This window comes from Aspergillus saccharolyticus (assembly GCF_003184585.1).
Source record: "Aspergillus saccharolyticus JOP 1030-1 unplaced genomic scaffold BP01scaffold_4, whole genome shotgun sequence".
In the NCBI taxonomy this organism is placed as follows: Eukaryota; Fungi; Ascomycota; class Eurotiomycetes; order Eurotiales; family Aspergillaceae; genus Aspergillus; species Aspergillus saccharolyticus.
The window spans coordinates 743,770-754,363 of NW_020290614.1; the positions used below are offsets into that span (position 1 = coordinate 743,770).

Genomic DNA, 10,594 nt, shown 5'->3' on the forward strand with positions numbered 1-10,594 from the left:
TCTGCATTTCTGAAGACTAATAATAAAAAAGGCGCAGCTATCTCGCATAATCTTGTGAAGAATGATTTGACATCATTGGATGTGTGTGGTCTCAGAGAAAGATTAGACTGGGATTTTCATAAACATTATCATAGGTGCGTGGATTGACACCTGGTAGTCCTTGCCGGTCTTTCACTGTTCTCTTAAGTATAGGAGGACACACTCTAACTAAAGAGTTGGTCTGGGTGTGGCAGAAAAAGTGTGATCATTTATGCGGAGTTGACCCAGCAGTGGGGGCTAAGCTATTGTAACACCATGAGCAAGAATAGACAGGTGCGTAGCAGGGCAGGTGGGACATCTCGAATGCCTGATAATCGCTGGCTACCTACTCTGTATATTTTCTTAGCCCTTATCATTGATCTAATGGTCTAGTAACAATAGTGACTACCTGGTACTGACCGTGATACTAGAAACAGTACAAGCTGTACAGTAACAGCGAATATACTCAAGATTTAGTAATAATTAGATGATCTTGACTCGTGGGGAAGTGCTTACATTCCCATCTGCTTCAACATAATATACTCTGACATTAATTGAACGGATATTTCTACTAGAGAGGATAATAGTCCGATGGGAGTTGATGAATTCACTTTTGTTCATGGTAGCGTGGTAATATAGTTGCTTTCACGGTCTATAAGTAACTGGATTGGTTGCTTCCTAGAATATCATTTGCACGGAGATTACAGTCAAGTGATGACTGTAACCAGATCAGTGAATAGGCAAATTGTACAAATAATCAGGATGATTCTTCCAATGCATGGAGGAGTAACTTGTAGTAGAAGACAGAGCTCGCCTGGGTTGGTACTTCTACTGTAGGCCAGTATAAATAATAGATCTCTCTCCGTCAGCCTGTTCTTGTTCGTTCTGCTTCTCTTTCTTCAACATTTATCATCACTACTACATTTACTATTATCACTTGTTACCCAACAACACTTCTACTACTACTAACCTTACTACGTCTTCGTCATGGCTGTCAGTTGCTCTATCCAACCGGCTACTGCCGAAAAGATTACTGATGTCTGAACAGTCCGATCCGGAATCTCCCATAGACGAATATCCAATCTGCGCTGGCTGCACCGACATCGGACATGTCGCGGACAACTGTCCTACCTTGAATTTGTTACACGGGCTGCAAACCATGGCAAGTCAACTTTCAACCTATATCCTAGGTATTCTGGGCGTCTAATTGGTTGAAATCCCTGTAGGCCAAACTGAAGCGTGCGGGTGTGACTGTTCATGCTCATCCTGCTGGTGCAGCTGCTGTTACCACTGAGAAGCAGGGGGGAGAGACGGAGAAAAATTCTTCTGGAGAACAGACTCAGAAGGGGAACTAAGTGAGCTTGCTTGTGCTGCACTGTGACTTTGCTTATGTTTTTCTCAATTTCTGTGCGTGGTGTAGTTCTTTCTTCTTGAAGGTATGACTGAAATCTCTCCAACGTTCTTCTTCACCTTAGCATAACTATTGTGATTGATTGTAAATGACTGTTACGATTTGAATCGAAAAGTCTACAGCTTCGTGCATATGCAGTCCATGTCTAGCAGGAAGACCGAGCCATTACTTAGACCCGACGGGCGGTCTACCTCCGGACTTCCTGTCCAGCCATCCTCGCCTCTCTGCTCGATGACTGAACACCTTTCTCAATCCGCAAACACGCCAGATCGCCAAATATGAGACAGATCCATCGTGCTGTTTGGCGCGGCGCGACTGATGTATCGTTCCAGTTATAACACGGGAACATGCGATTCGGTTTGCAAACTTCTCCAGTGATTCCTCTCATTGCTGATCACAGTCATTCTCCTACAGGACCTCATTCGAGACCGAACCACTTTTGGAGCCAAATGTCATCCTATCTTCCATCTCTGGAGCCAAATGTCATTTGTTTCGGTGTCTGCTTCGTGAAGCCACAACATATAAGAGACATCTTGAAAATAGCAACCATGAGATCGACGCGATCGGTCGCGTGCAACGAGTCTGTCTTTGCTTCTTCCTGCTTCCCATTTCAGCAAGGCACGCATACGAAAATTAGTCACCTTAATGCTATAATCCATTTAAACGGCAAGCTCCGAATTTTGCAAGGGACAGCACCGGCGAACGATTCACATCGTCATTACCGTGTTATTGAGAGAGAAGGAATCTGAACAGAAATTCCTTTCAGCCAAATTCCGCTCTTACCGGCGTGTTTGAGCGAAATTCCCCTGCTTATAGGGGGAAGCTTCCAGGATAAGTACACACAGGCCTTTTCGAGGAGCCTGACGCCAATGAGCGTACGAATCCATATGACGGAAAACTTTCTTTAGACTTAGCCCTCAGCAGAGAGCTCCGGCACGGAGAGAGAAGTATATATAACCGTAGGATCTGTTCTGCGCTCGATCTCCTCAGCTAGCCCAAAGTTTAAGCGAAGAATATCTGCAAGACCAACACAAAATCATACTTCCCTTTCAGCTACAGCATGGACTACCAGGGCAGGGTTGTCTTGGCCCTTAGATGGTCTAAGATCCCCTACTGCTCTTTCGTTTTGCCCGTTACCGAGGCCTTTGAATGGACAACCCCTTCAACGACACCATCTGCCAGCGAAGCTTGGATTTTGCGGGCTTTGTGGTCCCCGATCAATACATTGGTGAGGCTGTTGCCGCACTACGCGCTCACGGAGCCATGCCATGCCCTGAGGGGAGCGAATGCATCTCGATGAAAGGCTACCTCATTCCTCAAACCGACGTTGAGCATTACCACAGGCCTTGGGACGGTGACCACGGGATGATTGTCCCACGCCCCTTCAGCAAGATGACCGTGCGCATCTACCGCAAGTCGCTCTTCATGTGGTGGTTCCCCGACCCGCCCTTGAGCCCCAAGGACGATGATCTGCACTACTACTGGTGCGACATGGCCGTCCACCCCAGCGTAAGCCGCCTCAACCCCAATACCCGCTTCGTTATGCCCACCAACGCCTGCTGGACTGAAGCCCTCATCCGTCTCTACGCTCGCGACTCCGCCGCGGAGGAAGACTATGTGCTCACCCGCCTTTGGCACCGCGAGCTGCTCCGCGTCTGCATGCAGCTGCTGCCCAGAGCGTGGGACGGTTGGGCCCCCCTAGAGGAGCTCGACCTCGATCGAAATCTTGTGGGCGTGGTCCGGGCCATGCGCCGCGCTCTGATGGCTGGCAATTCCCACGGCTACTCCGACGATCTCGATTTCGAACTCCTCTTCGTGCGCCTCCACGTCCACACTTGGGATCCGGATTGCCCTCCGCCCCAGGGGAGAACTCTGGACCAGATAGAAGAGGCTTGGTGGCGCGAGGTGCTAGAACGGAAGTTCACTCAGGGAGACGACGATTCCGATGATGATGGAGACGATGAAGACGATGACGCTAAGGATGGGGACGAGACTACTCTTAAGAAATTCAAGGTGAGCGCGTTGACTATGGCTATGATTCCAGCATGCTTTAGTGAATAGTTACACAACTAAACCGGGGAAATTGCGCGTTGAACGTGCCCACTCCTCGCAAAAGAAGACTCCCTGGAATGGAGGAGGTAATATTACCGAGACAAGCTCGAAGACAAAATCGAGAAAAAAATCCAATTGTATAATATTTGAAGATTCTTCCATATCCAATCCACACTGCTTATGATGAGTAATCATGTGTACTGTAGTTAGAGATTCCAAATAGGAGATCTGTATGGAACGGATCTTCGAGAGAAGAGACGCCATCAAGGTACTTTTCTCATTTCTTGATCTGGAATTACTCTATATCTGTTTCACAGCATGCAGCAATCGCCTTTCAGTGGTTTAATCCCAGTTCCTGCGTTGTAGAGGGGTTGAATTCCTTCATTCACTGCCCAAAGTTCAAATACTCATAGTTGGACCAAACTGTTGCCCTCTTATATCCGTCCTCCACTATCCGGACTTATAGCGATACAAAGACCTAGGCTGAACATATTCACACCCTGCGTTGTCTCGCAACAATTAGCAATGACAACACATAACAAATAAAAAAAGTACCGTACCACCAACCCATGGCATTTTCCCGTATATCTTCATCTACGCAATACCACTTTCTGAGAAACGAACACAGTCGTCTATCTCATCAAGTTACATCCTGCAAAGCTTCATGATTCTTATGCTCGTAATCAGGCACATCGGCCTCATCACTTTTAGATTCATTGTAAGCGAATCCCCCAGCATGAAGATAAGAGAAACGTCTTTCCGGGCGAATGTCGCACGCTCATCCATGCCCATAAATACCCTGGCCGAAAGAACTTCCTTTCCCCTCACCTTGCCAAAATACACCCGAATAATCGCTTGAGGACCGTCTTCGGTATCGAAAACGTCTTCTTCACTATGAGGGAGGGGACCCAGACTGCGCAATCGAGTTTGTCAAGCAGGCGACGGACGCAATCAACCTCAGATCGGATGACTGGAGCGGACTAGCGAGAGCACTGCAAGTCTCCGCTCGGGAAGCCAAAGGCAATGTACGAAATAGTGATACTGCGAAGGCCGCGGGTGAAGCGGTGGCTTCCATGATAGAAAGTGAAAGGTGCAATCCTGGTAACCTGACTTCATCGTTATCTGAATGGCCATTGCAGGAGCACTATTTTGACTGCTAAACATCTGGCCCATCAGCCGCACCGCATCGTAGCGTAGGTTTAGGAAGCAATGTCGTGCTTTCAAAGTCCAGAATTTTCAAGAAACGCTACAGCACTGCCGTCTATTCCTTTGCCTGCGGTGCACTGTACTAGACGGTCTCGATTTCAAGCATTAAGCCCTCATCTGCTCGTTGTATAATGACCTCTCTGACGACCTTGTTCCACGGCGTGACTTCACATAGCTACACATATCATGCATAAAGATTCACAATTCGCAGACGGAGAATTGAATCCGATCAAAAACACAGTCAATGATCTGCCTTGTGAATGCATCCCACGGCGTGGGAAGACAAATAGTGAATCGACTAAAATGGAAGGAGCTACCCCATAGAACAAGACGGCAAGGAAATGGCAACCCGAATCCGCTTGATTCACCGGATGCAACTGCTGAGAACAGTCCGTGGTTGACCTTCTTTCGTCTTTCTCCCACTTCACTTCCTTTAACCATCCTCTTACCAACCACCCTCTATCTTGACTTCTTATGCCCCTCCACATTCTAGAACCAGATACAAGTATTAGGCTTCAAGCCTTTCAACTACCCGAAGCGGGACACCATAGTGTATGTGAGTTCGTGCCGTGGCGATCACCATTCCAGTTCGCAGAAGCTGATCCGTCTCTAGAAAGAGGCAGTATATCGATATGATCATCTTCAAGACCTTCCCCACTCGACAGCTTCACGATCAATTCCTTACTGTTGAACCGTATCAGTCCGAAAGCTTTCGCAGTCACTCCAAGAGACTGACAGAGGACATTCGGACCGGGGTCATGGAAATCTTGTTCTGAGTGACAGAGATCCAACTCCGCTCTATCAGCGAATTCAAGCAGATGGGCATTCGAGCGCAGGAGAAACATCAATTCAAATGGACTGAAGCCTTATAGCACTGTCAATCATGAACGCAGCTCCTGTCGGGTCGAGAGCGGGCCTGGATCCGCGAACCCATTGTGCGGCCTGTGCTGTACATTGGGTGGTCGGATCTAGTGCAGCTGACTGTTCGGGCCCACCTCCGCGAGGGCATCCTCGTGACTGTATCAGCGGAGGAATTGGACAGAAGTGCAATAACTGTCTGCACGCGGGCGGTACATTAGTACTGCTCCTTGCGGAGTAGGCTGCGCCCCCGCGTGTCCCGACTTTTGTCCAACGCGAGTATGTGCTGCAGCTCGCGTTAGGGTTATAGGTTTGGAGGTCGCGGGTGGTTTGCAGAATGTATTTAAACTGATGCTGGCTTTTCCTGTTTGAAATTGTTAAGGTCTTATGCCCTCGACATGAATCATGATGCTCTCCAACACCGCTATTAAGGTTGACTAATAGCTACAATAGCCTCCGCCAGCGGCCGCATTGCCACGATCAAGCAGTGGAGTGAAAGACCACGTTGATAAGCTCGCTTGCGGGAGTATGGCGTTTGTCGCAGCTAGACTTGTTTCTCAACCTGTCGGAAATCAAGGAATAGGAAGCAGCTTGAAATCCTTCTTCAACATTGGGATTATGCGGGCCGGTTGTGGAGGTGTATCACAAAGGCCGCCAATCACCAGAACATGCGACACCTCGGGATAGTCGTCTCGTTCCGCGACAAGCTCAATTCGGAACTCCTGGATTTCACCGAAAGACAACCTAACATCGAACTCCTGAAAAGATGTGTTCAACACATCCAAGTGCAGGGATTCAATGTCGACCTCCCGATGGCGAAGCTGGCAAAACTGGTTTAAAGTAAGCGTGCAACTGTTCCACCTGTGCAAAGGTCAACTATTAAAGGACGCATCGTTCCAGCGCCCTGGTGTCTTTGAAACCTGTCCACGGCACATAACCAGGCCAGACATTGTCACAGATTCAGACAAGCTCTTGAAGTCTGGTACCATTCTGACATTTCGTATATTCCCAACGGCCAACCATCCCCATCTTTTGCTTCCTTGGAGTTGCAATGGTTCTTACACCGCGCTGAGTGGAGCTGCGGACTTCGCGACATGGGATGACGATGACTTCCCGTTTTAGATAAAAAGTACGAAAAAAGAGTATGTGAGATACCATTTAGAGCAAAGCAAAGCGAGAAGAAGTCACCTTTCACCCATGGCCTCATGGAACAGTAATACCGGCGAATATAGGTCAAACTTGATGCACGACTAGGGATATCTGATCGGTGGGTGGTGGTCCTTTTCTTTACCGACTAGCTTTTTAGGTCATTGTTGCTGTTCCTTTGAGTACTAGGTTAGGCTCAGAGAAACTTTGAACTAGTAGAATCGAATGATAGCACTTTGATCATCCGTTTGCAAAATAGAAACTTAGAGCTTGACTTTTACCCACAATCCCCACTTGTACTGAAGCCCTGATTCAAACAATATCAACCTGGACTTATGCATGACTTTTACAAGAGCAGTCTTGACTGACCGAGATTGTCGGTGGTAGGATGAATTATATCGGATCACTTGAACCGAAGATGGAAGACGCTGAAAGGTCAGGGGCGCTCATTCTATGTACGTCCAAATTGTGGGCGGGGCTTGATATTGCTTTTCACTACTAGCCTTGACGCTATATGAGAGTAGTTTACTTGGAAAGCAGAGCATGTGAAAACACGAACTTCAGTTGATCTGTAATATCTGCTGATGTATGGCCCGAAGTGCACACATGACTCCAAATGTCTCCTGCTCCGACTCTGCTTCGTCTCAACTCGGGTATTATGGTCACTTCGACACCATTATGGTTCTGGTATATAATACAGTGCTCTTCGGCATGGAGTTTGAAGAGGTTCAGCTCTCAACTCACTCCTCAGCTGTCCAACGATTCCAACTCTGTACTACCAGTGGTCTTGGGGGCCATTCTTGAATGGCACAGAGTAAACACCGAGCAGTGTACGATAATGGTGTCTCATGTTGCGTCGTGTTGAGCATGACACTACTCCCGTCAAATTTACATTGAGCAAGTGGACAAAGTTCCGTGGGCGGATTTATGACAGTGTGCTGTTGGGTGGGCTTGAAGGGGGTGCCGATGTTGTTTGCGAACAGACGCGATGTGGCGACGCGGGGAAAGTGGAGTGGATAAACTCCAGCCTGAGGCATCAGCTCCAGGCTTCCGCTCCAGGCTTCCGGCATACCTATTACGGATTAGCGCAGATTGTGCCTAATACTGTAAATACATAAATAAAGACAGCTCCTACTATCGATCCTCTCTCATCCCTCTCCAGCCGATCGTTTCTGAATTGAATCATACCATGCAACTCACTGAGCAACAGACTCGCAGTCACATCTCCTCCATGGCTAACCTCGCTAGCATACGAAACGAAATCTTCAAAGACAACGACCCCAAACGAATCGTCATCAAGCTGCACACCAAGACCCTTGACCCTCAAGACTATCGCGCGTCGGCCAGCAAGGCTATCGGCGAGGTATTCGCCGACTGGGAGATAGACTCTCGTATTCTGGCCCTGGTCATCGATGTCTGGAAGGAGCGAACATTCATCGTCATCGACGTCAACCGCCAGGACTATGACTTTTTCACCGCACACAAAATCAAGGCTATTCTCCCGGTTTACGTGGTTCGAGATCGTGGCAAGTCGCGTGGCTGGGCCCTTATCAGATGGCCGGTGGAGGATGAGCCTCTTGCGCTGAAACTGATGGATGCTCACGACGGCAACGGTTACAACGCCACAGTACCTTTTCTGCAGGATCATACCTCACTTGCTGTTTATGCCAGCCCTCGTCGGTTGTTTGATTCCGACGGGAATCTGAGTGCCTCGTTGGCCTAGTCGATCAATGACCCTCACCATTTTTGTTATGGCATGCCTCTATGATAATAAACTCGCCGTCTTCCTATTCCTTAAGAAGTTTGGGCTGTACAGCGGGTGCTATCCGAGCTGCGATCTTTAAAGTGCCGCTACACTATCAGAATCCTCTCTCGGGCGGTTTATCGGACAGCCTACCAGGTACAGGATTGGAAAGACCCGGGGTAGATAGATTTGCTTGGAGAGATACCAATCGCTTTGCTGGTTCTATGTACATTGTGCTTCCATATAGGGACCTCCCTTCTTCATATATGTCAACGCAGCAAGACAAAGAGCGTCCACTCCTGTCCTCAACGTTGGTTGAATAGCCGGAGCAAACGAAGCAGAGTGGTTGCCAGCAATCTCATGAAGACAACCTTTGCTTTCCGCCTCATCCCACAAATCTGAATCGATGCCTCCAAAGAACCAAAACGAACACGGACGGCCCTGACTGGTCCCCAGGATGGAAAAGTCCTCACTGACATTAGTCCGCGGCGTGTCGGCGTCAAAGCGGTCGGCGAAGTGGTCTCCAAAGGTAGCGGCCAGCTCGGCTGTTACTTGCTTGTCATTAATTGTGGGTGGGAAGTGTCGCGTTGGCGTGAAGACCGGGGGGCGCGGCGAGCCACTTGCCATACACTCGGCCTCGACGATTCGCTTGATGGCCGCCAGGATCTTGTCCCGGGTCTCCAGGCTCACCGAGCGAAAGTCCACACCCAGCTCCGCCGTGTCCGGAATGACATTCTCCGCCTGACCCGCCTGCAGACTCCCCACCGTCACCACCGCGAGATCACTCGGATCGATCTCCCGACTCACGATCCCCTGCAACCTCACCACCACATTTGCCGCCAAAAGCACCGGATCCACCGTCTGATGGGGCAGAGACCCATGCCCGCCCCGCCCAAACAGCGTGATCTTCAAACTATCCGCCGCAGCCATGATTGTGCCGGGCCGCGATCCGACAGTCCCCGCGCGCATGCGCATGACATGCTGGCCAAACACATAATCGGGAACGGGGATCTTATCGTACAGCCCATCGTCGACCATCGCGCGTGCGCCTTCTCCACGCTCCTCGTCCGGCTGGAATACCACAATCAACGTGCCGCTCCATTCGGACCGGACCCGCACCAGCCGCTCGGCCGCCGCCAGCAGACAGGTGATGTGCATGTCGTGGCCGCAGGCGTGCATGGCTGGCTTCTCCACACCACTGGCGTCGTGCATCGTGACGGTGCTGGCGTAGGCTAAGCCGGTGACTTCTCGCACGGGGAGCGCGTCCATGTCCGCCCGCAGGAGGACGGTTTTGCCCGGCCCGTTGCGCAGGACGCCGGCGACTCCGTGGCCCCCGATCTGGGTATGGATCTCATAGACGTTCCATTGCGCGAGGTGGATCGCTATCTTTTCAGCAGTCACCCTTTCCCCTTTGGAGAGCTCGGGGTGCGCGTGGAAATGCTTATAGAGATCTTCGTAGGGGGTTAGATCTAGGGGGCTGGTTGCTAAGATCTCGGTTGGACTTTTGCGGGCCATCTTGAAGTCCGTTCTTGGGTTCCGTAAGTATTTTGTAGTGGCTGATGGTGAGACAATGACCACGGCTGTTGGTTGCTTTCCGGCCTTCAGATGGTGTCAAATTAGTAACGGCAGATTGTGAGTCATGGTGAAGATGCCAGTGAATTCTTATGAGTTGTAACTAATCAGAGGTGAAGCAACTAGCGGTACTAGCGCCGGGTCGGAAGCGGAACAAGCCAAAGCACGACACGAAGCGGCGGGCCAACAAAAGGTACAAAATAGCCCCGCTTGCTTCCTGTTACTGCCAGAGTAGATAAGGAGCGGTGGCTGCAATCCCTCCGATATTGTCTGCCTAAAGAAAGCCAATGTCATGACAATCTTTCCGGAAAGAAGTTACTGACTCATGCTATGGCATAAGGTAGGTAGTACCTACCTAACTAGTACTACTCATCATCCCACTCACACTCAATCGAAGCAAATCCTGATTGATGTCTGGTTGGCGGTGGCTGCTCTGTAGTTGCCTTTCCGTGGGCTGAAGATCGCATGGCATTTGTAGGTATGGGGCGGAAGGAGCAAGTCGTCTGACAGTTTGAGTGACCACCGAATGCTCCCGAGCCTCCTCCAGCTTGTCGGCAGGCCCAGCCCTAAGCTTTCGGGTTCTGGTA

The 10,594-nt window shown here is 49.8% G+C and overlaps 4 protein-coding genes across 4 annotated transcripts; 3 read left to right on the plus strand and 1 right to left on the minus strand.

The window, feature by feature from the left end:
- Positions 1 to 1,005: 1,005 nt before the first annotated feature.
- Positions 1,006 to 1,225, plus strand: BP01DRAFT_379747 (uncharacterized protein; the record flags this gene model as incomplete). The annotated part of the gene is made up of 2 exons (XM_025577173.1): positions 1,006 to 1,011; positions 1,067 to 1,225. The coding sequence occupies 2 exons, from the start codon at positions 1,006 to 1,008 to the stop codon at positions 1,223 to 1,225; spliced, it is 165 nt and encodes a 54-aa protein (XP_025434548.1).
- A 1,353-nt stretch (positions 1,226 to 2,578) lies between these two features.
- BP01DRAFT_379748 (uncharacterized protein) lies at positions 2,579 to 6,384 on the plus strand (the record flags this gene model as incomplete). The annotated part of the gene is made up of 4 exons (XM_025577174.1): positions 2,579 to 3,442; positions 5,581 to 5,757; positions 5,999 to 6,078; positions 6,129 to 6,384. The coding sequence occupies 4 exons, from the start codon at positions 2,579 to 2,581 to the stop codon at positions 6,382 to 6,384; spliced, it is 1,377 nt and encodes a 458-aa protein (XP_025434549.1).
- A 1,538-nt stretch (positions 6,385 to 7,922) lies between these two features.
- On the plus strand, positions 7,923 to 8,414 carry BP01DRAFT_379749 (uncharacterized protein; the record flags this gene model as incomplete). Its single annotated transcript, XM_025577175.1, has 1 exon — positions 7,923 to 8,414. One exon carries the CDS (start codon positions 7,923 to 7,925, stop codon positions 8,412 to 8,414), a length of 492 nt encoding a protein of 163 aa, XP_025434550.1.
- A 239-nt stretch (positions 8,415 to 8,653) lies between these two features.
- Positions 8,654 to 10,071, minus strand: BP01DRAFT_353719 (M20 family metallopeptidase). The gene has a single exon (XM_025574257.1). The coding sequence runs from the start codon at positions 9,948 to 9,950 to the stop codon at positions 8,658 to 8,660; it is 1,293 nt and encodes a 430-aa protein (XP_025434551.1). The 5' UTR covers positions 9,951 to 10,071; the 3' UTR covers positions 8,654 to 8,657.
- Between the last annotated feature and the right edge of the window lie 523 nt (positions 10,072 to 10,594).

Bases quoted from the DNA above. Each gene is read 5' to 3' on its own strand.
- BP01DRAFT_353719 (XM_025574257.1), bottom strand. From the start codon at position 9,950: ATGGCCCGCAAAAGTCCAACCGAGATCTTAGCAACCAGCCCCCTAGAT.